The 25,927-nt window shown below is 36.9% G+C and overlaps 2 protein-coding genes across 8 annotated transcripts in view; one reads left to right on the top strand and one right to left on the bottom strand.

The window, feature by feature from the left end:
- Nucleotides 1–10,448: 10,448 nt before the first annotated feature.
- LOC118625040 (40S ribosomal protein S3a-like) lies at nt 10,449–12,706 on the bottom strand. Its single transcript, XM_036253346.1, has 4 exons — nt 12,576–12,706; nt 12,289–12,459; nt 10,708–10,997; nt 10,449–10,588 (listed from the first exon to the last, which is right to left on the bottom strand). Exons 1-4 carry the CDS (start codon nt 12,704–12,706, stop codon nt 10,449–10,451), a joined length of 732 nt encoding a protein of 243 aa, XP_036109239.1.
- Nucleotides 12,367–25,927, top strand: part of DYNC1I2 (dynein cytoplasmic 1 intermediate chain 2) — a 56,056-nt gene continuing 42,495 nt past the window's right edge. Inside the window, exons 1-3 of one of the 7 annotated variants that reach the window (XM_036253864.1) lie at nt 12,367–12,721; nt 13,785–13,901; nt 18,193–18,310. In XM_036253864.1, coding sequence (XP_036109757.1) covers nt 13,794–13,901; nt 18,193–18,310 — 226 coding nt within the window. In that variant the 5' untranslated portion in view covers nt 12,367–12,721; nt 13,785–13,793. Of the gene's footprint in view, nt 12,722–13,767; nt 13,902–18,192; nt 18,311–25,927 lie in introns of those variants that run through there. The other 6 variants (XM_036253867.1, XM_036253866.1, XM_036253865.1 and 3 more) reach the window with 6 other exon arrangements.

The following is a 25,927-nucleotide window of genomic DNA, read 5'->3' as shown; positions in this document are numbered from 1 at the left end:
TACCCTTACATTTGAAAAACAATATGTTGAATACCCAAGAATAACTTTTGAAAAATATTATAAGATTTGATTCCACCACAAGAAACTATATCAATACAAGAAAATCTGGGGGAAGAAGAGTATCTCCCTGACACATTTGTGGAGGGTATACACTCCTTTAATGGAGCACTCATAATTCCCATTACAGTTGATGGGAGTTGCATGTGTGTATTATGAGGTGCACAAGCCTCACTGTCTCTATCAGAAAAGGATTCTTTTGTGTTGATCTCCTAGCTGTGTTTTCATTCTACCTTTTAAAACTATTACACCTAACAGAGTTGTGAGTGCATTATAGGTACCTTTAAGAAGCCGTCATTATCTCCTCTCTCTTAACCACATAATAGGGGATAGAAAAGTGAGAGCACAGTATATACACCATGCTGAGGAGAAGGAACTTGCCTTGAATTTTTGAACCCTCAGCCTATTTTCTGTAATGCTCAGTGGTGAATCACTCTTAAGTGCTCCATCATTCACTAGGATATATGCTGCCTGCCAAAGGTTACCAGATTACAAAAGTATTCTTAGCTCAGAAGGGACTCATAATTTACCATCACCTTATTTTGACACTAAGAGAGAAAATATGTGCATCAAGACAAGTAGAGAAAATAATGAAAAAAGGGGCTATATTAAGTTAACAATGCAGCAAATACTCCAAAGGGAAAAATACAGACTAGAACAATAGGAAGGATAATAGAACAGTAATGCTGTTAAATTATGAGAACAGATTTGCTAGTCAGCATATGAACATATGAGGTAGTTTCTTAAAGAGCTTCCCTTAGGCACAAGGAGAAATGGGAAAGTTAAGATAGCTCCCAAAGTTGGAAAAAAAGAGTTAGTTGTGCCAGTGTTTCTAAAAGACAAGATCAAGTCCATTTCCTGAGGGTGAAGTAAAAGTATTTAGAAAAAATTAAAAGTACTAGTGACTTGAAAAGAGCTGTTAACATGCAAAAGATGAACAATTTCGCCCTGGCCGGTTTGGCTCAGCGGTTAGAGTGTCGGCCTGAGGTCCTGAGAGACCCGGGTTCGGTTCCCGCTAAGGGCACGTACCTTGGTTGCAGTTTGTCCCCGGCCCTGGTTGGTTGTGCGGGTGGCAGCCACTTGATGTGTTCCTTTCACATCGATGTTTCTCTCTCTCTCTCTGTTCCTCTCTCTCCCTCCCACTCTACCTGAACAAAAAGTGGAAAAATGTCCTCGGGTGAGGATAAAAAAAAAAAAAAAAAAAGATGAACAATTTCAAGGTCACAGAGGCAAGGCGGTGGAAACCTCATAAACTTAGGCAACCAAAGTGAAATCTTAGGGGACCTCCGGTTAACATATAGAAAAAGATAATAAAGCTACAATGTTTAAGAAAAGATGCTTAAAAAAATGTATTCTTTGCCTGCTAAAAAGTTCACAGGAATGTGTATCTTAAATTTTATTACATTTCATTTTGCAAAGTTATAACCAAATGAGAGACATTTATAGAAGAATACTAAAAGTGTAGTTACCAGAAAATGTCATCAAAAATGCAACTACAACTTTCTTTTTTTTTAATCCTCACCTGAGGGTATTTTTCCATTGATTTTCACATAGGGTGGGAGGAAGAAAGAGAGAGAGGGAGAGAAATATCGATGTGAGAGAGACACATTGATTGGTTGCCTCTCGCATGATCCTGACCAGGGCCAGGGATTGAACTGCAACTAGTCAAGGTATGTGCCCTTGACTAGAATCAACCTATGACTCTTTGATATGCGGGCTGACACTCCAATCACTTAGCCAGACCGGTCAGGGCTACAACTTTCTTTTTACAACATAATTTCATCCTAAACATTGTATCATGAGGATGCATATTACAGGTTTTCAACAAACTGTTATAAATGCTAGAGATGACTACTTGGGAAGACTGGAGTCCCTTCAATAGTTTGAGATGCCTAGATCAGTGTGTAACAACATATTTCTAACACTTTTACATTTCTTCCTTTTCCAATTTGAGTATCTGCTACATCTTTCTGATGGTTTGTATGTTTGCTTATTTTTAAGTGCCACATTTTAATATGTTACTTTTTTTTACTTCTTAACTGAATATAGCATATATACAGTAAAGATGACCCTTCTTAAGGGTAGAATTTTTTTACAGATTACATAAATCTGTAAATTTATACAATTTTACGATGTACAATTGTACAATGAATTTTTTTCAAACTATATAAATTTGTATAACCCCTACCCTGATCAATATATGGAACATTAGCAGCACCCCAGACACCTTCCCATGTCCCTTTCCAGTTAATACCCTTGTACCTCAATAATAAGTCTTCTATCTTGTATCATTAGATTAGATTTGTCTGCTTTAAATTTTCATATAAATGCTATCTGGTGTGGCTCAGTGGTTGAGCATCGACCCATGCACCAAGAGGTCACTGGTTCAATTCCCAGTCAGGGCACATCCCCAGGATTGTGGGCCCAATCCCCAGTGGGGGGCATGCAGGAGGCAGCCAATCGATGTTCTCTCTCATCAATGTTTCTATCCCTCTCTCCCTCTCCCTTCGTCTCTCTCTAAAATCAATAAAGAAAAAAATTAAAAATAAATAAAATAAAATTTCATATAAATGAAATCCTGCAGTATGTTCAATATATTACCTCAAAAATATTTTACATTAGTTGGCATATTTGAGTTCAAGTATAATTCTAGATATAAATTTGTTCAACAAATGCAAATTTTAGCTATTTTTATCCTCTCTTACAAACCATTCTGAGGATATTTAAAATGCAAATTATGCCATCCATCCCCCCCAAAAAATAAAAAAATAAAAAACCTTCAGCACTAATGTTCACTATAACTCCTCCTCGAACCTGCAAATTTAGGTAATAGGAAAGACATAGTTGTTTGAACTAAGTAATATCTGGAGTACTGGTGTTTCCTCAACCATTAGTCTTTCTAATCAGTGCTGATAATGTTTTTTTTTAATATTAAAAATGAAACAGCAACATTCGCATCTCGGGGGTGCCAGAAGGAGAAGAGTGAGAACAAGAAATTGAAAACCTGTTTGAAACAATAATGGCGGGAAAGTTCCCTAACTTGGTGAAGGAAACAGACATACAAGTCCAGGAAGCAGAGAGAGTCCCAAACAAGATGAACCCCAAGAGGCCCACACCAAGACACATCATCATTAAAATGCAAAAGGTTCAAGACAAAGAGAGAATCTTAAAAGCAGCAAGAGAAAGGCAGCTAGTTACCTCCAAGGGAGTACCATTAGGCTGTCAGCTGATTTCTCAAAAGAAACTCTGCAGGCCAGAAGGGAGTGGCAAGAAATATTCAGAGTGATGAAAAGCAAGAACCTACAACCAAAATTACTCTATCCTGCAAAGCTGTCATTTAGAATCTATGGCCATATAAAGACTTTCCCAGTCAAGAAAAAGTTAAAGGAGTTCATCACCACCAAACCGTTATTATATGAAATGATGGAGGGTCTTTTTGAAGAAAAAGATAAAATATATAAACAAACAAAATGGCAATGAATACATATCTATCGACAATGGAATCTACAAACAAAATGAACAGGCAGAACAGAAACATTCTCATAGATACAGAGAACATTTTGTTGGTTGCCAGTTGGGAAGGGGGTTGGAGGAATGGGTGAAAAAGGTGAAGAGATTAAGAAGCACAAATTCATTGCTAGACTGACAAACCTCAAAGGGAAAGGGGTTGAGGGGTGGGAAGAAATAAACCAAAGAACTTATATGCATAACCAATGGACACAGACAATAGTGTGGGAAAAGGCGGGAGGGGGGTGGGAGTGGGGAGGAGGGGGTCAACGGGGGAAAATGAGGAACATCTGTAATACATTCTACATTCAACAATAAAGATTTAAAAATAAATAAATTAAATAAATAAATTAATTAATTAATTAAAAATGAAACAAAACAAAAACCTGTTTGTTTTTTTAAGTTACATATTTTGTGTGTGTGTGTGTGTGTGTGTGTGTGTGTGTGTGTGTGTGTGTTTTTAATTCAGGCAGGCCACAGGAGAAAGTCTTTCTTTTACCCTACATCCGAAGACATCTAACCCTCCTCTCTAGAGACATTCGTTATTTCTCACTTGTGCGTCCTTGTAAAAATAGTATACACATGTACATGTTTTTTCTTTTTTGCACAAACGGAATCATTCTATGCAAATTATTCTGTACCTTACTCTCTTTGATTTTAAATTATATTGGAGGTCATTTGCCATCAGCACACAGAGAACTACCATGCTAATTTTAATGGCTGCATGGTACTGCATTCTATGGCTGTACCTTTATTTATCTAGTCAAATTTTAGAATTTGAAAAACAGGTATGTATCCCTTTTTAGCCAGTAATTCTTTAACCACATAAGATAGAAATTTCAGGATACTAAGAGACAGAAACTAGTTAAAGGGTTTCACATATACTTTATTCCCTATTAAGTAGATGGAAATTCCAAACAATATCTAGATCTCTCCCACACCACTCAGCTCCCTGCCTTAAAGCATGGATCTTCAGTCCCTGGAGCCCAGAGCTGACATGGTTCCCTGTGTGATTAGGGTCAAATAAGAGAAGAGCAGTTGCCTATGGTCTGAGAGGGATTGCCAATGAAGGGAAGAGATATTCTGACCGTTTTAAAAAGCAGTAGTTTCAACACTGAAAGTTTTCCCCTTTAGATAAGGAACAAGGCAAATGTGCTTTCTTTCATCACTTTTATTCAGCATTGTAATGGAAGTTCTAGCCAGAGAATTTAGGCAAGAAAAGGATACAAAAGGCATCCAGATTAGACAAAAAGAAGTAAAACTATCTCTATTCACAGGTGACAGTATACAGAAAATCCTAAAGAATCCATAAAAAATAAGTGAATCCAGCAAAGTTGCAGGATACAACATTAATACACTTGTTGTTTTTATACACTAGCAAAGTACAATCCAAAAAGAATATTAAGAAACCAATTACTTTTACAGTAGTAAAATTGGCCAAGGAGAGCAAGACTTGTACATTAAAAGAAGGTCTACTGAAAGAAATTAAAGAACTAAATAAATGGAAAGATATTCAGTGATCATAAATAAAAAGACAATGTTGTTAAAGTGCAATGCTCCCCAAAGCAACCTACCGATTTAATACAATCCCAACCAAAACCTCAATGGCCTTTTTTGAGGAAATAGAAATACCCATCTTAAAATTCATATGGAGCCCTGGCTGGTTTGGTGCAGTGGTTAGAGTGTTGGCCCCATGGACCAATGAGCTGCGGGTTCCATTCCAGTCAAAGGCGATTTGTCCTAGGCCCTGGTCGGGGTCGTGCAGGAGGCAACCAATCGATGTGTCCCTCTCACGTCGATGTTTCTTTCTCTCTCCCTTTCTCCCAGTCTATCTGAGGATAAATAGAAAAATATCCTTGGGCCCTGGCCGGTTTGGCTCAGTGGTTGGAGCGTTGGCCTGTGGTCCAGAGACACCCGGATTCGGTTCCCGCTAAGGGCATGTACCTTGGTTGCAGTTTGTCCCCGGCCATGGTCAGTCGTGCGGGTGGCAGCCACTCGATGTGTTCCTTTCACATGGAGTTTCTCTCTCTCTCTCTCTCTCTCTCTCTCTCTCTCTCTCTCTCTCTGTTCCTCTCGCTCCCTCCCACTCTACCTGAACAAAAAATGGAAAAATGTCCTCGGGTGAGCATATATATATATATATATATATATATATATATATATATCTCCATATCCTTGGGTGAGGATTAAAAAAAATTTCATATGGAATTTCAAGGGACTCCAAATAGCCAAAACAATCTTGAAAAAAAAAAAAGAACAAAGTTGGAGGTCTCACACTTTCTGATTTCAAAACTTACTACAAAGCAAAGGTAATCAAAATACTCCAACACTCCATATGGGCAAAAAAGTTCCCATATGCCCCCTTGGCAGTTTGCCACTCTCTCCATCTCAGCCCCAGGCAGCCACTGGTTTGCCTTTTGTCACTGTAGTTCTGCCTTGTCTAGGATTTCATAGAAACGCAATCATACAGTATGTGGTCATTTATGTCTGGCTTCTTTCACTTAGCATGCTGTTTTTAAGATTCATTCATGCTGTTGTATATTTCAGTAGTTCATTCCTCTCTTGCTGAGCAGTATTCCGTTGTATGGATATATTACAATTTATCCATTCACCAATTGATGGGTATTTGGATTATTTTTCTTTGCTGTTATTGTTGTTTTACTATTTTTAAATATTACAGTTTCATTCTGCTGTGTCAAGTTCTAGATTTCATTGATCTCGTTTGCAACCAATTGGAATTCTTGAATCTGTGGATTGGTGCTTTTCACCGTTGTAGAAAACTGTCTTTTCAGATATTGCCTTTGCTCTATTCTCTCTCCCCTTCCCTTCTAGAACTTGAGTTGTTTGTTAAACATCCTCCTCCTATCCTCCATGTTTCTAAATCTTTCTTATTTAGTATATTATTGTCTCTATACCTCATTCTAAATAATTTCTTTAGTACTATCTTATAATAAACAGATTTTGTCTTTTCAACCTGCCCCTAATATTTCTAGGACTCTAGAAACTAGAGTACAAATGGAAGGCCACATGCTATATAAATATGTTTAAAAGTTAGAAATCAGTCTGGCCGGTGTGGCTCAGTGGTTGAGCGTCGACCCAAGCATCAAGAGGTCACAGGTTTGATTCCCAGTCAGGACACATGCCCAGGTTGGGGGCCTGATCCCCAGTGGGGGGCATGCAGGAGGCGGCCAATCCACGCTCCTCTCATGGATGTTTCTGTCTCTCTCTCCCTCTTTCTGTAAAACAAATTTAAAAAAAATTTTTTAAGTTAGAAATCAAATATTTTTTCAGATTGGTGTTTCAGGCTTCTTAGGATATATTCCTAGAAGTGGGATCACTGGGTCAAATGACAATTCCACTTTTAATTTTTTGAGGAAACTCCATACTGTTTTCCATAGTGGCTACACCAGTCTGCATTCCCACCAGGAGTGTACTAGAGTCCCCTTTTCTCCACCTCCTCGCCAGCACTTGTCCTTTGTTGATTTGTTGATGGTAACCATTCTGGCAAGTGTGAGGTGGTATCTCATTTTAATTTGCATATCTCTGATGATTAGTGACCTTGAGCATTTTTCCATATGTTTCTTGGCCATTTGTATGTCCTCTTTGGAGAAGTGACTATTCAGGCCCTTGGGCCCATTTTTTTTTCCCCCTTATTGATTTTTGGAGAGAGAGAAAGTGAGAGGGAGAGAGCAACAGAAACATCATTGAGAGAACATCGACTAGCTACCTCCTGCATGACCCCCACTGGGGATCAGGCCCACACCTGGGCATGTGTCCTGACTGGGAATCAAACGGGTGACCTCTTGGTGCATGGTCAATGCTCAACCACTGAGCCACACCGGCCAGACATGAGCCCATTTTTTAAATTGGATTGTTTGTCTTCCTTTTGTTGAGTTGTGTGAGTACTTTATTTATTTTTTATTTTTTTATCCTCACCCAAGGACTTTTTTTTTTGCATTTATCTTGAGATAGAATGGGAGGGAGAGGGGGAAGAAGAGAGAAAGAGAAACATCAATGTGAGAGAGACACATCTACTGGCTGCCACCCACATGACCCTAACCCAGGACAGGGCCAAACTGCAACCGAGGTACGTACCCTTAGTGGGAACCAAACCCGGTTCTCTCTGGTCTGCGGGCTGATGCTCTAACCACTGAGCAAAACCGGCCAGGGCTGTGTGAGTACTTTATATATTTTGGAAATTAACCCCTTATCCTTTGTCTCACTGGCAAATATGTTCTCCCATACTGTGTGTTCCCTTTTCATTTTAATGCTAGTTTCTTTTGCTGTGAGAAACTTTTCAGGTTGACGTAGTCCCATTTGTTTATTTTTTCCTTTGGCCTATATGATGTATCAGTGAAAATTCTGTTATGTGAGATGTCTGAAATATTTTTGCCTATGATTTCTTCTAGGATTTTTATGGTTTCATGAGTTATATTTAAGTCTTTTGTCCATTTTAAGTTTATTCTTGTGTATGGTGTAAGTTGCTGTTCTAGTTTTATTTTTTGCATGTAGCTGTCCAACTTTCCCAACACCATTGATTGAAGAGACTATCTTTACTCCATTGTATGCTCTTGCCTTTTTTGTCAAATATTAACTGAGCATAATGTCTTGGGTCAATTTCTGGATTCTCTGTTCTGTTCTATTGATCTATATGCCTGTTCTTATGCAAGTACATACTGTTTTTATTACTGTGTCTTTACTAGTAATTACTAGTATATCCTGATATTGGATATTATGATCCCTCCAATTTTGTTTTTCTTTTTCAAGATTGCTGCAGCTATTTGGGGTCTTTTTGGTTCCGTGTAAACTTTTGGAGTATTTGTTCTAGACCCCTATGTTCATAGCAGTGCTATTTACAATAGCTAAGATCTGGAAATAGCCCAAGTGCCCATCAGTAAATGAGTGGATTGAAAAAGCAGTGATACATGTACACAATGGAATACTATGCAGCTGTAAAAAAAAATGGCTCTATTACCCTTTGAGATGGCATGAAGGGACATGGGGAGTTTTTTTTGTTGTTGTTTTTTTATCCTCACCCAAGGACATTTTTTGTTCAGATAGAGTGGGGTGGGGGAGAGAAGAATAGAGAGAGAGAAACACCGACGTGAAAGGGACATATCGAGTGGCTGCCACCCGCATGACCAACAAGGGCCAGGGCCAAACTGCAACCAAGGTACATGCCCTTAGCGGGAACTGAACCCGGGTCTCTCTGGACCGCAGGCCGACGCTCTAACCACTGAGTAAACCGGCCAGGGCGAGTTTTATGCCAAGTGAAATGAGCCAGTCAGAGGAAGACAAGTATCACATGATCTCATTTATATGTGGATCTAATAAAGTGATGAACAAAATAGACACAGAGATATGGAAACAGAGAACAGACTGATGAATCTCAGAGGGAAGGAGGGAGGGGAATGGGAAGAGATTAACCAAAGAAATTATATGCATATAAGCATAACCAGTGGAAACAAAATAGTGCAGGGCAGGCCTGGGTGGGGTTGGGAGCAGGATGGAGGGGTCAATGGGGGAAAAAGGGGGACATCTGTAATACTCTCAGCAATAAATATAATTTTAAAATAAATAAATAAATAAAAGTTAGAAATCAAGCTAGCAAAGAATTAAATAAAATATATTCCATCCTTTTATCTTGACAATGACCTGGTTTGATTTTTAAATTTCTGGATACCTAGAGCTATGGCCTATATTACAGTGGCACAGGGACAGCTGACTTTCTAACTGTAAACCCCAAACCCCTTTCTTTCTGTCCTCAGTTCTATATCACACTGCAACAGACATTCAGTGTACACATTTAGACTGCCAAACTACAAATCAAAATTTGATCCATAATCCCACAGGAGCCATTTCTTTGCCATTCCCTAAGGGTACAGTCTACCTTCAGTAGCAGAGACTTGGGGAAGAGGTCTGCTTAAGGAAGTGGAAGCAGGCCGGGGACCATTTGAGCTGGGAATTTTAAGATCTGCGGTGCTAGGAGTATGATCTAGAAGGGGGCATATAGTCTCCATATGAGTGGCCATATCCTTAGCCATGCAGATTCCTTGTGGCTGGATGAAGACCAGAGTGGACTCCAAAGTACAGGGCCTAAAGTTGGGTCTAAGGGCAGTATTCTACTCCTTTCTTTAGCTGTGTTAAACACCATCTATTGAGTTTTTTATTTCATATGCTATTTTATTAATTTCTAGAAGTTCTAGGCATTCTTTTTATAATTGCTGTTTTAGCCATATTTTCTATTCCTTCTTTTACTTTCATTTTTTTGTTGTTGTTGTTTTTAATTTAATTCTCACCCGAGGGCATTATTTTATTTTTTGTTCAGATAGAGTGGGAGGGAGAGGAAGGAAGAGAGAGAGAGAGAGAGAAACATCAACAGGAAAGGGACACATCGAGTGGCTGCCTCCCGCACGACCCCAACCAGGGCCGGGGACAAACTGCAACGGAGGTTCATGCCCTTAGCAGGAACTGAACCCAAGTCTCTCTGGACCACAGGCCAACGCTCTAACCGCTGAGCCAAACTGGCCAGGGTTCTTTTACTTTCTTAAACATGTTAACCATATTTACTTTATATTCTGTGGCTGAATATCCTAATATCTGCAGTCTTTGTGGATCTTATTCTATTTGCTACTTTGGTTGGTTGGCTCTTGCTTTGGGTGCCTTCTTTCTTTTTGTATTTGTGATTTTTGATCTTATATTTCTTAAAATTTATTTATGTGAAATTACTCAAAGCCTGAAATATGGATCGGTTCCTACAAAAAAGATCGTTTCTCCCAGGCACCCGAGTATATGACAAGTCTGGGACAACTTTTTTTCTTTAATATATAACAAATAAGATTTTTTATTTGTCACCATTAAATTTCTGAATTTTCAACAAATTCTTAGACTGGGGGCTCATATTCATCAGCTAATTCAACTTTAGTATCTGTCTCGTTCCCAGTAGCTTTTCCAGAACTGCTACCTTTGCCATGAAGCTCCATGAGTTTTCCCAATTCAAACGTGGGCTTCTTTAGCATATTTACTTTTGTAACAAATACATTATGGAATGATAAATAGACTGACAAAAGCCTTTTCTATGTCTTTTCCAATGCTGCCTGGCATCAACTTATTGACCACTTCTTTAAAGTCATTTTTCTGTACATCTCAGGTCATGATTTCCATCATCTTCTTCTGGATTTGATGAACCTGTTGATGCTGAGCATAAGAGGTCCTCCAAATCTGATTGTTGAGTTGTTGTTTTTTTAAAAATAAAACGAACACAGAATAGATGAAGCAAATAACTATTGGTAGTCTTAACATCAACATGAGCTTCAATCATGGTCTGCCATTTTTCCACCATGGAGAACATTTCGTCAAGGGTAAGATTCATGCCATAGAAATTAGTCAGGCAGTCTTTTCCCTGAACAGCCTCTGTAATTAGCTTGAATTGTCTAAATGCAACTTCATCATATTTATGAATATTAGGCCCAGGCCCAAGAATTTGAATTTTAGACTTGTCCTTCTAGAATATAAGATATTGCTTTGGTGTTCATTTTAATTCTTGTCAAATAATGCTTTAAGTTATTTAAATAAAATTTTAAGAAATGTCTATCAGCCCATAAATTTCTGGCAAACTCATAGTCCAATAACTTTTGCTTTCTTTGTATATTAAAATACTCAACAACTGTGGAAACCATTTTTGCTTGGTTTAGATTTCAATAGTATAAAATGCTTTCTTTTAAAAAATTATTTGAGAGCAAACCAAAATCCTACCTATTACACTGCAGCAAAATACAGGAGAATTAAATGATATGCTGATTAATATATTCTTATTTATTTATTTTATAATTATTATTTTTGCAACAGTAATTTATTTGTAGCCTCAAATGAATAGTCAGTCGATGTGTACATGATGAAATATAGGAATTATAAATTTTTATTGTTAATTTTCAAAACTCTAACACTGCAGCTAAGCAAGTTCACACCATAAATACCAGTAACAACTGAGTAAGATTTACAAGTATCTTTCTAATTAAAGATAATTTCTCCCAGTTTTTGACAGAATGGGGTTACAATATATATATATATATATATATATATATTTTTTTTTAATCCTCACCCGAGGACATTTTTCCGTTTTTTTTTTTTGTTCAGGTAGAGTGGGAGGGAGAGAGAGGGACAGAGAGAGAGAAACATCGATGTGAAGAGACACATCGAGTGGTTGCCACCCGCACAACCGACAAGGGCCGGGGACAAACTGCAACCCAGGTACGTGCCCTTAGCGGGAACCGAACCCTCGTGTCTCAGGACCGCAGGCCGATGCTCTAACCGCTGAGCAAAACCGGCCAGGGCTACAATATATTTTTAAAATATAGATTTTGTATTTTAAATTTTGTTTAAGATTCCACATGAAACCTCTATAAGGCATTATTTTTCTTTTAAAATTAGTATATATACTCTAAAAAGTGTCTACACCAAAAGGTGCAATGCAATATAAAGATTCACCACTGGAAAACACTTTTTTAAATTCGTCCAACGTTAAGTCAAAGATCTTACAATGCACAATATTGTGTGCACTGATCAACGGACAGAATACATTAAACAGAAGTGTGAAAGCTGCTCATGGGAATTTTGAAGGAAGAAGGCCTCAAAGTAGGGAACCGCAAGACTAGGAAACACTACATGTCCCAGCATACTTTGCGACAACTCCCAGAATGCATTGCTCGCCGCAAGCACGCTTACCTTGGAGCTGGAGCTGGGGCTTGTAGTTTTCCCGGGTCGTGTCTGTGTGTACGGCCATAGCGGTGGTTGCTTATCCAGTTCTTGGATATTAGCAATAGTTTTCCAGTTTGGGGCAAAGCGGGAACAGTGGGCTCCTGGGCCGACTGGCTTCTTTGTCTCATCCTTTTCCTTCTGCTTTACACAGGTAAAATCACAGAGGGGCTACAATTCCTCGCAGCACGGCTCCACCCCTTTTTTCCCCGGGATCGACCTCGTTCTGATGAAGCCATTTGTCCCTAAGCACTCACCGTAGCAGCCGCCGCCCATCCCTCTTTGTGCGCCTGGAGTAGCCGCGGAGCTGGTGGCGGCGACAATTGGTGGTGTGGGTGAAGGAGAGGGACGCTGTCGGAAAGTTGCAGGCGGGCGGATTCTTCACCATCTCGCCACCTGACAGGTGGGTTCACTGTCCTCCCTCAAGGCCCTCCTGCCTGCTGTCTCACGTCCGCACTCAGGGCGGCTTGGGAGTTGCTGCTGACATTGCCTCCTGGGCCGGCTCCGTGTGGAGAGGCGGGGAGAGCCAGCTGCGGTGACTCAGGAAGGCCGGGGACACGAGTCCACCCCCTGACTTTCTTGATCCTCCGGAGGTGGCTCGAAGAGCCTCGAGGCTTGTCCAGCGCCCACCAGTCCCCTCCTCCGGACGCACTGTCCTGGGCCGCGCCCTCTTGGCCGTGACCCCAGGGGAGAATGACTGCTTTTCGACTTGCTCCATTTTACAAATAAAAATCATTCCTACTTTTCTCGACAGCGTTTGCCCTCACCGTTTGTCTTGGGAAGTAGTACCCAAACGCGGAGATTGTAGCACGAAGTTCCAGAGACAATGCTCTTCCTTCGAGTTTTAAGGAAGTGAACGTGTGTGTTGGTCATTGAGGCTCAGGTCCGTGAGGGTGAGCCGGCCGGTCAGCTGTAGGGAGTTAGGCCGGTTAGACTTTCTTTGGGGGCTTTGACTAAACATAGTCACTGTAACTGAGTATATTTAATAGTAAATTATGGTTATTTTTGTGTTTTGTTTGTCCAAAATGTTACTAATATATTGAACTTTAAGAATTTGCAGGAATGTTGTGTCTGACCGCACACTGTTTTGATCAAATTGCTAGGAATGAAATGTAAAGTTTTGGTAGTAGATTTGTTGTGTATCGTGTAGCCTAAGTTAAGCTTCCTAATGCCAACACATGTCCTCTGTTTTAAGAGCCAGAGATACTGTGTTAAATTTGGACATGTGAACATTAAAGAGCTATGTGCTAGCTACTATGCCCAACTCTGAATAATATTTCTTATATACATTTGTTTATACTGTTTTCAAGTATTAGTAATTGATATGCTTCCATTCTTTTCAAATTAGAGTTTATATGTTCTCTTTAGATAACATTGAACTACATGGCCTCTTGAGACATTGCTCCTCTTGAAGACAGATTTTTTTTTTGGTAACGATGATTGTATACGATTATATGCTTCTTAAGGTCACAAACATGTCGGACAAAAGTGAATTAAAGGCAGAATTGGAACGTAAGAAGCAGCGGTTGGCCCAAATCAGAGAAGAAAAGAAGAGAAAAGAAGAAGAAAGGAAAAAAAAGGAAGTATGTATAATTTTTAAAAGTAAACTTAATATAAAGTAATTGGTTTGTATTTCAAATACTTACATCTTTATGTAAAGCTTTCAAAAATGTTTAAAAAAAATCCACAGTTGTGACTGCAGAATATAACACTACAGGTGTATCTGCTTTAAAGAAACCAGGTATAACTAACAAAATTCACTTCAGATAATTGCATGAGTAATAGTTGTCTGAAACCACAAATAGTACTAAAAATAACAAAACTGATGAAGTATTATTTTTTTTTGCTAAATAAAAATATTTTATGTAGATTTATGCATTTCTAGGATTTGATTTATAAAAGTTCAACTTACATATTTAGTTTTCTAGGAATATTATATAAAGTAAGGGGCATCTGTTTATAAAACATGGCATATACAGTATGTCATAACTTAGTTTGGATTTTGAGCTTATTTATCTGAATATTTTACTCGTCTGAACTGTGAATTTGTCAAGATAGTATTAATGGCAAAGAGAAATATATAATAGAGTCTTTAATTCATTAGGGGATTTGTTTTTCTCTCCTTTATTGTGAATTAGTCATTGAGATATGTTTACCGAGTTACGGGTTTGATAAAGGTGTACCAGGTGGACTTATGTCTTCTGATTTTTGGCATCATCATTTAATCATGTATGGCAAGAATATATTGACCCTGAGCTGGATATATTTTACTTGCTCCTGTATTGAAATGTACATTTATCCCCATGGAAGTTCTTTAGATAAATTTGTATACTTTCATCACAGGTATGTTTTAAATGGCCAGTGTAAGATAATTTATCCTAAGTGTTACATTCGTACCAAGTTTTTCCATGTGATAGATTAAATAATAGTCAAAGCTTACAGCAATCTCTCAGGGAAGAAATAAAAATGGTAGTAGAAAAATCAAAGATAAATTTATATGTGGCATTGTATTGATGCTGTGAAGGCCTGTAATTGAAGAATTTTCTAGTGTATTCTGAACCTTTCTGTGATACATTATTATAAGAGGGTTGGAGCTTTAAGTTAGTTATTTCAATAAAAGCTGTCTGGTAGAAGAAGCATGAGTCAGACTGGCAGAGCCATTATAAAGTAGTATCTATAGCTTTAAGCCCTTCAGTGCTGAGAGCAAGTTTGTGTTTTGTTTTCTAAAGATGGTCATAGTGACCTGTAAGAGATATCTACTGCAAGATTTGTATATCAAGTTTAGAGTTTATATACATTACAAGAAAAAATAAACAATAAGTCTACTAATATATTGTTATTTTTAGATAAAGTGTCAACTTGATATTATAGCCTGTTTGGCTATTTTGATGAAATTTTCTGATGAATATTTTTAAGTTAAAATGGTATCATAGTATATTATGATTAACAAAATTTACCGCAGCCCTGGCCGGTTTGGCTCAATGGTTAGAGCGTCGGCCTGAGATCCAGAGAGACCCGGGTTCGGTTCCCACTAGGGGCGTGTACCTTGGTTGCAGTTTGTCCCCCGCTCTGGTTGGTCATGCGGGTGGCAGCCACTTGATGTGTCCCTTTCACATCGATGTTTCTCTCTCTCTTCCTCTCTCTCCCCCTCACTCTATCTGAACAAAAACTGGAAAAATGTCCTCGGGTGAGGATAAAAAACAAAAACAAAAAATTTACTGCAGACAATTGTATAAGTAATAGATGTCTAGTCAAAATAGGCATTTGAGGTATACAGCAGTCTTTTCTTCTGTGAGGGATAAGGGTCCAAGACGCCCAGTGGATGCATGAAACCACAGATAGTATCAAACCCTATAAATACTGTGATTTGTCCTCTCCATATGTACCTATGATAAAATTTAATTTATAAATTAGGCATAGTAAGAGATTAACAATAACTAATATAGTCAGGCACTGTTTAATGATGTGAATATGTTCTGAGAAATTTGTCTTTAGGTAGTTTCATCCTTGTGCAAATAATCTTAGGTACTTACACAAACCTACATAGTATACTACTACCCACTTCTGGTATAGCCTATTGCTCCCTAGGCCACAAGCCTGTACAGCATGTTACTGTACAAAACAGAATGACATCAAATCAGCATGGTGCATATGTGTAAATATGTGCGATACAAGAGATGTATGAAGCTGCTGCTGGCGTAATATGCATGCTGTTTTACAGTAAACTTGTTTTTTGTAAGTAGAAACAGTACATTCTAAAATAATGATAAAAAGTATAGTATAGTGAATACATAAACCAGTAACAGTCATTTATTATTATTATGATCAAGTATTATGTACTATACATAATTACATGTGCTATACTTTTTTTTAATCCTCACCCGAGGGTATGTTTTTATTGATTTTAGAATGAGAGGAAAGGAGGGAGAGAAAAACATTGGTGTGAGAGAGAAACATTTATCAGTTGCCTCCTGTATGTTCTGACCAGAAATTGAACCCAAAACTTGGGTATGTGCCCTGATTAGTCACCAAACCTGCAACCTTTTGGTGCATGGGACAATGCTCCAAACAACTAAGCCACCTGGCCAGGGCAATGTGCAATACTTTTATATAACGGATAGTGCAGTAGGTTTGTTTACATCAGCATCACCACAAACACATGCTTAATGCATTGTATTGTGATATCACTAGGAGGTAGGAATTTTTCAGTTCCATTATAATCTTATGTGACCACCATTGTATATCCTATTTGTTGTTGACCAAAACATTATATAAGCAGTACATGACTGTGATAAAATAGAACAATTATGATAATATAGTGTAGTAAAAGTTATATGACTGTATTCTCTCAGCAAACTAGAATAGATTTGTTTTTCCTTCTGTACAATTTCACAGATAGAATATTCATTCTTACCGTAGATCTTAGCAGCCTCAATATACAATTTTTTTTCTTTATTAACTTGAGAACTTTTACCTTTTCACTTAAAGGATGCACTTTATGGCTTCTCTTTGGCATATTCAAATTGCCAGTGTCACTACTTTTGTGCTTTGGAACATTATTAAATAAAATAAAGGTTTCTTGAACACAAGCACTTCAATGCCATGATAGACAATCTGATAACCGAGAATGGTTACAACAAAGGGATGATTCACATCCCAGGCTGGATGGAATTTGACAGAGCAAGGTTTCATCATGCTGCTCAGAATGGCATACAATTTAAAATTTCTGAATTATTCATTTCTAGAATTTTCCATTTAATATTTTCAGACCAAGGTTAACCACAAGTAATTGAAACCATGGAAAGTGAAACCTCAGATGAGGGGGCATTACTGTAGGTAGGTAGGCAGGTAGATAGATAGATAGATATAGAGATAAAACTTTCCCCTTGAAGACTTAAATTTCACTTGAGATGATTTGAATGATCTGAGAGTATTGAGGCTTATGTAGTTTAACAGGAAAATTTTGCTAAAACAATAAATGTCTAAAATAAAAGTTGACAAGAATTTGCCCTGACCGGTTTGGCTCAGCGGTTAGAACGTCGGCCTGTGGTCCAGAGAGACCTGGGTTCGGTTCCTGCTAGGGGCGCGTGCCTCGGTTGCGGTTTGTCCCCGGCCCTGGTTGGTCATGTGGGTGGCAGCCACTCGATGTGTCCCTTTCACATTGATGTTTCGCTCGCTCGCTCTCTCTCTCTTTCTCTCCCTCTCTCTCCCTCCCACTCTATCTGAACAAAAAGTGGAAAAATGTCCTCGGGTGAGGATTAAAAAAAAAAGTTGACAAGAATTTAATTTTAAAAATGTTTTGAATAATGGAAAAGTTAATTTTACCAAACCCAGCCACATTTTTATCATAAAAATAATACCTATAGTATAAAAAAATTTTTTAAACCTTTTGTCCAGATGATTTTTTTTTTTTACAAACACCCTTACATAAAGTTGCATAAATATAATTAAAACTCCATACAGAAGTTTGAGGTACTCATACTTTTTTCAACAAATCAAATTGTCCATTTAGTTAAACTTTGTTACCTTTTAAATAATTCCATCTTGTTTTTTTTAAATAATGTTGTGATATTTATATCTAAACTTTTGTGTCACTGGGTGAGATTTTTCACAATTCCTAGTTGGCTAGCAATTTAATACTGCAGATAATTAGAAGTTGGTTGTACTTTTAGAATTTATCTGTTAGGAAAATTTTTGTGGGAGCTCTTTGATTAAATGGATCAATTTAGTACATATCATTTGGAGATTACTTACTAGAACTCTGTTGAGAATGATTTTTATTTAGTGAGAATAATGTGTATTCAAAGTACATTTTTTTGCAAGCAAATTATGTGTACCATATGTAAGCTTAAGTTTTTAACTTAAAAAATTTAGACTGATCAGAAGAAGGAAGCAGTTGCTCCTGTGCAGGAGGAATCCGATCTTGAAAAAAAAAGAAGAGAAGCTGAAGCGCTGCTTCAAAGCATGGGGCTAACTCCAGAATCACCCATTGGTAAGGATAAGAATATATCCACTGTAAGAGACGTATATTTCTGTTCAGCTCACATGTACCTTAGATGAGTGAATTGACAATATATTTTGTATAATTTTCTTATTCATGCATCTTAAAAATTATTGATCTTATTGATTTAATTGTCTTTTTTGAGATGTGCTAATACATGGTTATTTTGTGTGCTCAAGAGAACTGCAAGGTTAATTATGTTTATTGAACTACCAATTGATTTTTCTTGTTTAATCAGTAATGTATTTCAACAAACATTTGTTGAACAAGTTTTCTGTGCCATACTGTATTAAGCTCAAAGATGGTTATGATTCTTGATTTTAGCTCTATATTCCTTTCTGTAGGTTAGTCAGAGGTGGAATCAATCAAAGTTCTAAAGGTATATTATTCTTCAAAAGTATAGGAGTGGAGGGAGAAGCGTATAGCCTTCTGCTCACAATGCTAATAAGGGGAATAATATCGATACATTATTTTGGCAGTGATCTGACATAGTCTTGTTTGTTTTTGTTTTTGTTGTTATTGATTTTGATAGCAATGCAAGACCAAGAAGCTGAAATAGTAGAGGCACTGAGGATGGTCAGTTACATATCAGAAAGCATTAAATGCTTAATAATTTTGAGCTGAGTGCTTTTATATAGTATTTTAGTTTGACGTGGCCATTGTCCTTTAGTGACCTAAAATTTCAGCATTAGCTTATGGGTTAATTTCATCTAGTCCAGGGAACAACCAGAGATCGTAACTGCAGTATGTATTGCAAAACTGCAATAAAATTATCCTTAGAGTTGGTATTTTTAAGAGGTTTGAAGATGAAAAAACTGGTTTCCTCTCATCGTCTTGATTCATTGTTACTTCTTTCAGCTCATCTTTCAGCCTTTTCCTTATTGGTAGAATGTGAAGATTGAAATACATTTATGTTTATATCTTTATTTCATAAGCTTATGTTACGTATTGCAATTTTAAAAGTAAATGAATCAGAACATTTTTCTTATTTAAAAAATACCAAGTTGCTTGTTAGTTTTATAGTCTTTGAATGATCATTTTTTCTGAGCCTTTGGCTTTTGTTTGTCTCCTGTAGGATTTTTTTTCCTTTTCTATTCTTTTTTTAGGACATCAGTTTCACTGAATTCACCTGCTCATGTTTCTTAATTTATGGCCACTTCCATCATCAAGCCTTCAAAAATTGTTCTTTAGTTGTGTGCATATATATGTTTACATGTGTTTCCGCCTTATATCCCATCTCCATTGTCATTCTTCTTTTCAGTCTTGCATTAAGTACTTTTGCATTTTTAATATATATCCTTTTGATCTGTCGTACATGTGTTTACATTTTCAAAGTTTTCATGTATCTTTGTGTGTGCGTGTTTTATATACATACATGGCATTGTACTATATGTCTCATTCTTCTGTAAAAGGGAGTTTTCCCTCAGTAAATAGGGCTATTTTGTTACTCTAACTGCATTTTCTGGTAGAAAAGCATGAGACATGCTTAACATTTTTCACTTTAATAACTAATAATCACTGCCAAGGGGTGGCAGACAAAAGGGTGTGTGTGTGGGTGGGTGTGTGTGTGTGTATTTTAAGAATAGAGTAGGTAGCCCTGGCCGGTTTGGCTCAGCGGTTGGAGCGTCGGCCTGCGGTCCGGAGAGACCCGGGTTCGGTTCCCGCTAAGGGCACGTGCCTCGGTTGCAGTTTGTCCCCAGCCCTGGTTGGTCGTGCGGGTGGCGGCCACTCGATGTGTCCCTTCACGTCGATGTTTCTCTCTCTCTCTCTCTCTCTCTCCCGCTCTATCTGAACAAAAAATGGAAGAATGTCCTCGGGTGAGGATAAAAAAAAAAAAAAAAAAGAATAGAGTAGGTAATATTTTATTTAGGATTTTTGTGTATATACTCATAAGTAAAATGTGCCCGTAATATTCTTGTACTTTCCATGTTCAGTGGCCATTCTGGTCATGATTTGAAGTAAATTGGACAGCTTTCCCTTATGCTATTTTGTAGAACAAGTTATAAAAGATAGGTATTACCTATCCCTTAAAAACTTGATAAAATTAAACTGTAAAGCTACCTGGAGTTATGACATTTTCCCCAGGAGGTGGTGGGCAACAGGTTTTGGGGGTTTTTTTGTTTTGTTTTTTACTGTTTCAAGTTTTTTATGGTTATAGTCTAAGTTTTCTATTTCTTCTTATATCAGCTTTAAAAAACACAATAATAAACATTTATTATCTCTCTCAGTTTCTGACAGTCAGGAATTTAATAGTGGCTTAGCTGAGTGGTTCTGGCTCAGGGTCTGTCATGGGGTTGAAGTCAAGATATTAGTCAGAGTTGTCATCTGGACTCTTCACTGGGGTCAGAGAATGTGCTTTCAAGATGGCACACTTCCAAGTCTGACAAGTTGGTGTTGGCTGTTAGTAGGAGGGCTGAGTTCCTCTCCATTCGGGCCACCACACAGAACTGCTTGAGTACCCTTGCAGCATGTCAGCTGCGTTTTCCCAGAGTGAGCGATCTAAGAGAGAAAGAGAGCCAGGAGGAAGCTATTCTTTTTATGACTTACTATTGAAAGTCCCAAAACATCATTGCTCCTACATTCTGTCCTTTGGAAGAAAGTCACTAAGTCCAGCCCACATTCACATAGAATTTGTGGACATTCTTTGAAACCACCAAAATATTTACATAAACTCCTAGATCTCTTCATATTTTGAGATGAAAATATGCTTTGTTTTCCTTTAATATTTTAATATGATTATTTATATTGATGTTTTCTAATGTAAAAATATACTTAGATTCTGAAATAAACCCAACTTAGTTATGAGATACTGTTTTTCTTACACATTGCTAAATTAATTTATTAGTATTTTATTTAGGAATTCTTCATCTATGCTTATAAGACTCATAATTTTTTTCCTTTTACTATATCTTCTCTGGTTTTATTATAATGGTTATACTAGTCACATTAAGTGAGTTGCATGGTTTTCCACCTTTGGCTCTCTGGCGAATGCCTAAAATTCCTTCCAGTATTTATTTAAAATTAGGGATACAGAATACGGGATACAGATATAAGCAGTGGCTGTCAAACTTTTTGACAGTCACCCACAATAAAAAATACATTTTTGTATCATGACCCAGGGTGGATACTTGTTTTTCTTTTCAATACAGAATAAATTTATTAAATATATTTTTTTTGTGCCCTGGCTGATGTGACTCGGTTGAACGTCATACCATGCACCAAGAAGTTGCCAGTTTGATTCCCAGTCAGGGCACATGCCCGGGTTTCAGGCTTGATACCCAGTAGGGGGCATGCAGGAGGCAGACGATCAGTTTCTCTCTAAAGTCAATGAAAAAAAATTTTTTTTCTTTTTATCTTCACCTGAGGACATTTTTCCATTTTTTGTTCAGATAGAGTGGGAGGGCGAGAGAGGATCAGAGAGAGAAAGAGAAATATCAATGTGAAAGGGACACATCGAGTGGCTGCCACCCGCACGACCAACCAGGGCTGGGGACAAACTGTAACCAAGGTACGCGCCCTTAGCGGGAACTGAACCCTGGTCTCTCGGGACCACGGGCCGATGCTCTAACCGCTGAGCCAAACCGGCCAGGGCATCAATGAAACTGTTTTTTTTTTGTTTGTTTTTTTTTAAATATGTATTTTATTGTAAAATAGAGGAACATTGATAGGATAATCAAGAAGATTTATTGTAAAAATCTATTATTTTCTTAAAATGGACTTTTTATTTTAGTGTATCAAAGTTTTTTGTTTTTTTTAAGATATGGCTGATAAAACCTCTTAGGTTCTCTTTACTGGTAGATATTTATTTGGTCATTTGACTGTTTTTGTTTTTTGTCAGAAATCCCTGAAAGTAGGGAATACATATTAAATTTTTATCCCTGGTGCCCAGCACAGGCTAGACACTTAAGTGTTTGTTCCATTGTTATTAGGTCATATGGCTTTATAGCTGGTAAGGCCAAATAAAAGCCATTCTGCTTGAAAAGGAACAGCAAAATCTTACTGTTTAAAATTGTGGAAATTTCCACTATGGCTTTTTTTAAAAACTGAATTTAAGTGGCAGGTCTTAAGAAAGTTAATTTTAGACAGCATTCAAGACATGTATCAAATGTGGAGTTCTTAAACATTGATGATCAAAAAAATAAAGCAAATCTCTTTTTGTATATGTAACTACTGTTTTAACCATCTTTTAAAGAGATTGTCAATTGCAAACATATTGTCGATTACTCTGTAGCCTGAATCTGTATCAGTTGGATAGAGTAAATTGATTAATGTGATGGTTTATTATCTGGATTTTCTTTTATTAAGAAGAAACAAAAGAAGTTTGCTAGTCTAAGTATTGCTACATTTTTTTCCTTTCCCCTTTCCTCTTGTAACTTTTGAATATTTTAAAGATTTTTAGGTAGAATACTTTCCATGTACCAAGTCACTTTTTCAAGCGATTTTAGTCTAAATTTAATAGTTTCTTATAGTATTTTAATTCTATAAAATTGTATTTTTATTAATTTCTTAAAAAAATTTTTGATGCTTTGAATTATATTGAAGAGAATAAAGGAAAGGAAACATTTAGGGGAGATTAGTGGAAGATAAACTTTATTATGAGGAGAAAGGGCCATAGAAAAGGGAGAAATTAGTTTTCAGAGATTTAAGATTTAAAGCAATAGCTTTCAGGATAAAAAGAGTAAGGTATGAAAAAGTTACCCAGATATTACTATTTCAGGCTAGGAGCACTTGTGTCCACAAGGGGGCATAATTGTAACAAGGGCTGCGTTGGAATACTAAGTATCCTAGAAGAGGCCTTACTACTTCAGATTATCTCAGAAGCTCACTCCTTCCATATCATTGTCTTCTACCAGCACTTTCATTCCCTGCATATACTTTCCTTGATTTTCTACCTTCCTAGGTTCTTCTTTCTGGAAAAGCCCCTTCTTGCCAGAGGCTTTCTTTTACTTGAAAAATAATTGGGCTGTGTAGCTTCTTTCATCTCTGAGGCTTCTGTGTAGTTCTCAGTGATTAACTCAAATTTAATTCTAATTCTAAATCTAGGTACATTCCCAGGTCCTTTGTGCTTTAATAATATTCTAGCCCTGCCCAGTTTGGCTCAGTGGTTAGAGTGTCGGCCCACGGACCAAGGAGTCGCCGGTTTGGTTCTGGCCAAGGGCACGTACCTCAGTTGTGATTTGTCCGGGCCTTGGTTGGGGGCGTGCAGGAGGCAACCAGTCGATGTGTCCCTTTCACATAGATGTTTCTCTCTTCCTCTCTCTCCCTCCCACTCTATCTGAACAAAAATGGAAAAAAAAGTCCTCGGGTGAGGATAAAATATATATACATACATATATATATTTTATATATTCTAGTTGTTTCTTCACACGCCAAAAGACATCAATGTTAATTTTATATCACTGGAAGGCCAAATCTGAGCTGGTGGGAAAGGCTGTCTTAATTGGCTTTTTGTCCTAGAGAGTCACAACCTTTTAGTATTACCTACACGATCAGTGAATGCTGTGTAGATTTGTTTTTCAGTATAATTTATGTTTCTCCATTAGTTCTCAAACAAGGAAATGGGTGTCTTTGCTCTAAACTTCTAAGAAGTTTAAATTCATTTACATACTCACTTATGTTATTATTAAATCTCTTATTTTGTACCATTTAAAGGTTTGTTTCAGGCTATTTTATATACAGAACTGTGTAGTAAGGTGATCTGTTTGAATCACTGTTATTAAGCAAGTCATTTATTATTCATAGCTTATGTTATTTTCAAAGCTGATTGGACTCTTAACTCATCTTTAAAAATGAATTCTAGAATTGAGTCTTTTCTGAGATTTGAGAGACAATGAGTTGTTCAGTTTGTTGTTTTATTTTTAATCTCTAAATGCATGCTTTCATTTGTTCTTGGGTCATTTGTTAAGAGTCTGGGAGTATGGTGGTATTGCCTTATTGTGCAATTACTGTATTCTTTGATTTTTCTAGACTAATTGGGTTAAAATATGGTAGTCATCAAAAGAGCTACCATTCATTTTTTTTTCTATTAACATTCTTTTTTTTAGGTTTGTTCTTTCTTGTAGTATACATTATTTATTGTGGCTGGGAAACTTTTGTTTTAATAGAAAAAATGTAGTTCTAGGTTGGAGATTTTTGTCTAATTACACATTTGGAGTTATGGTGATTTATTTTGCTTCTGGCTGAGAAACTGATAATTTGGTAGCGTCACCCCTATGATTTATTTTTTATTTCTGAAATTTTATTTCAGAATTGACTTAAATTAGTATATTTATTTATGTTTGTATAATTAACTATTTAACATGTTTCCATAAAGAATTTGAGATTTTATGCATGTGTGCATCTATATGTACATGTGGGTGTGGGTGTGGGTGCGTGCATAAATATATATATATATTTTTTTTTAATGTAGTCTTAACCAAGAAAGATACTGCTGAACTTGTTGAGTGGAATCATTGATACTTGAGGTCACTAGAAAGGGGAAAAAAAACATAAAAAAGAATTTTGTAGTTTATCACAATTAAATTGAGAGGAGTACACTATTTTCCTCCAATCTTTCTATGTTACTTAGAAAAATTATTTTCATAAGCATGAAATTATGTAATTAGAAAGGCACAAAATTTCTCCTTTGGAAACCTTTAATATCAAAACATTATGTTGCCTCATTATGAATTAATTAACTGTTTATAGTGGCAAACCACTGTTAGATATTACTCTTTATTCCTGTCCATTTGGATCTTTGCCTAAGGGAAGCCTTATAGTGATAGATGAACCAAAAGATGAGGAAATGTAACAAGAGAAGTTAAGGGGTATTAATGTTCTTTTATTTCAGATATAAGTCATTTTTAGCTACTTTGCATTATACATGCAGCACCTAGCACAGTACTATCTGGATGTGAACTAGATGAAGGCAGTTTGGTTTTATCATTGTTTCTGAGAGATTTAATCACAAAATTAGAAACATTTAATTATGTTTTTATAGTCTTTTGGAATTTAAGTAATAATGAATCGCTATCTCAGGAAACAAACATTCTAGCTATGATTTTTTTCTTCTAATTTTACTGGTTACCAGTAGAATTTGCCACTGAAATAATAGAATGATCAGTTGTGCACCTATGTTTAAGATGTAATCCATTATACTAAACTTGTACATTTTGTTAGATTAGCAAACCCACAGTTTGTACTGTAGCATGCATAAACATGTAAACATAATTTTAAGGGTTCAGTGAATGTGACTATTCTAAAAACAGAATTTTAATTAAAGAAATAAATACCATATTTCTTCAGTTCCTGTGTAACTGGGAACTTACCTTCTTTTCAGTAGACTAGTAAAAGTAGGGCTTGCAGCTCAACATAAAATGTATTAGCCAGTTAATATTGTACTTTGAAAAATTATTTTAAAAAGATACTTGGGATTGGGAACAATTATGGTAAAATTTAACCAGAAGATGGCAGTGATGATCCTCCTATACTCCCTGCAATGGTAATAAAAAAGTTTTACAAATGTAATAGCATGAAATATGCACGCTCAACTGTTGGTATATAATGTTATAAGTGACAGTTTAGGGGAAGGCATTTGCTGTTTGTTTTATATACTATGAAAAATGTGTA

Source organism: Molossus molossus, unplaced genomic scaffold (genome assembly GCF_014108415.1).
Source record: "Molossus molossus isolate mMolMol1 unplaced genomic scaffold, mMolMol1.p scaffold_m16_p_11, whole genome shotgun sequence".
NCBI classification, from domain to species: domain Eukaryota; kingdom Metazoa; phylum Chordata; class Mammalia; order Chiroptera; family Molossidae; genus Molossus; species Molossus molossus.
The sequence above is the reverse complement of the archived record's forward strand: the minus strand, read 5'-3'. Positions and strand labels throughout refer to the sequence as shown.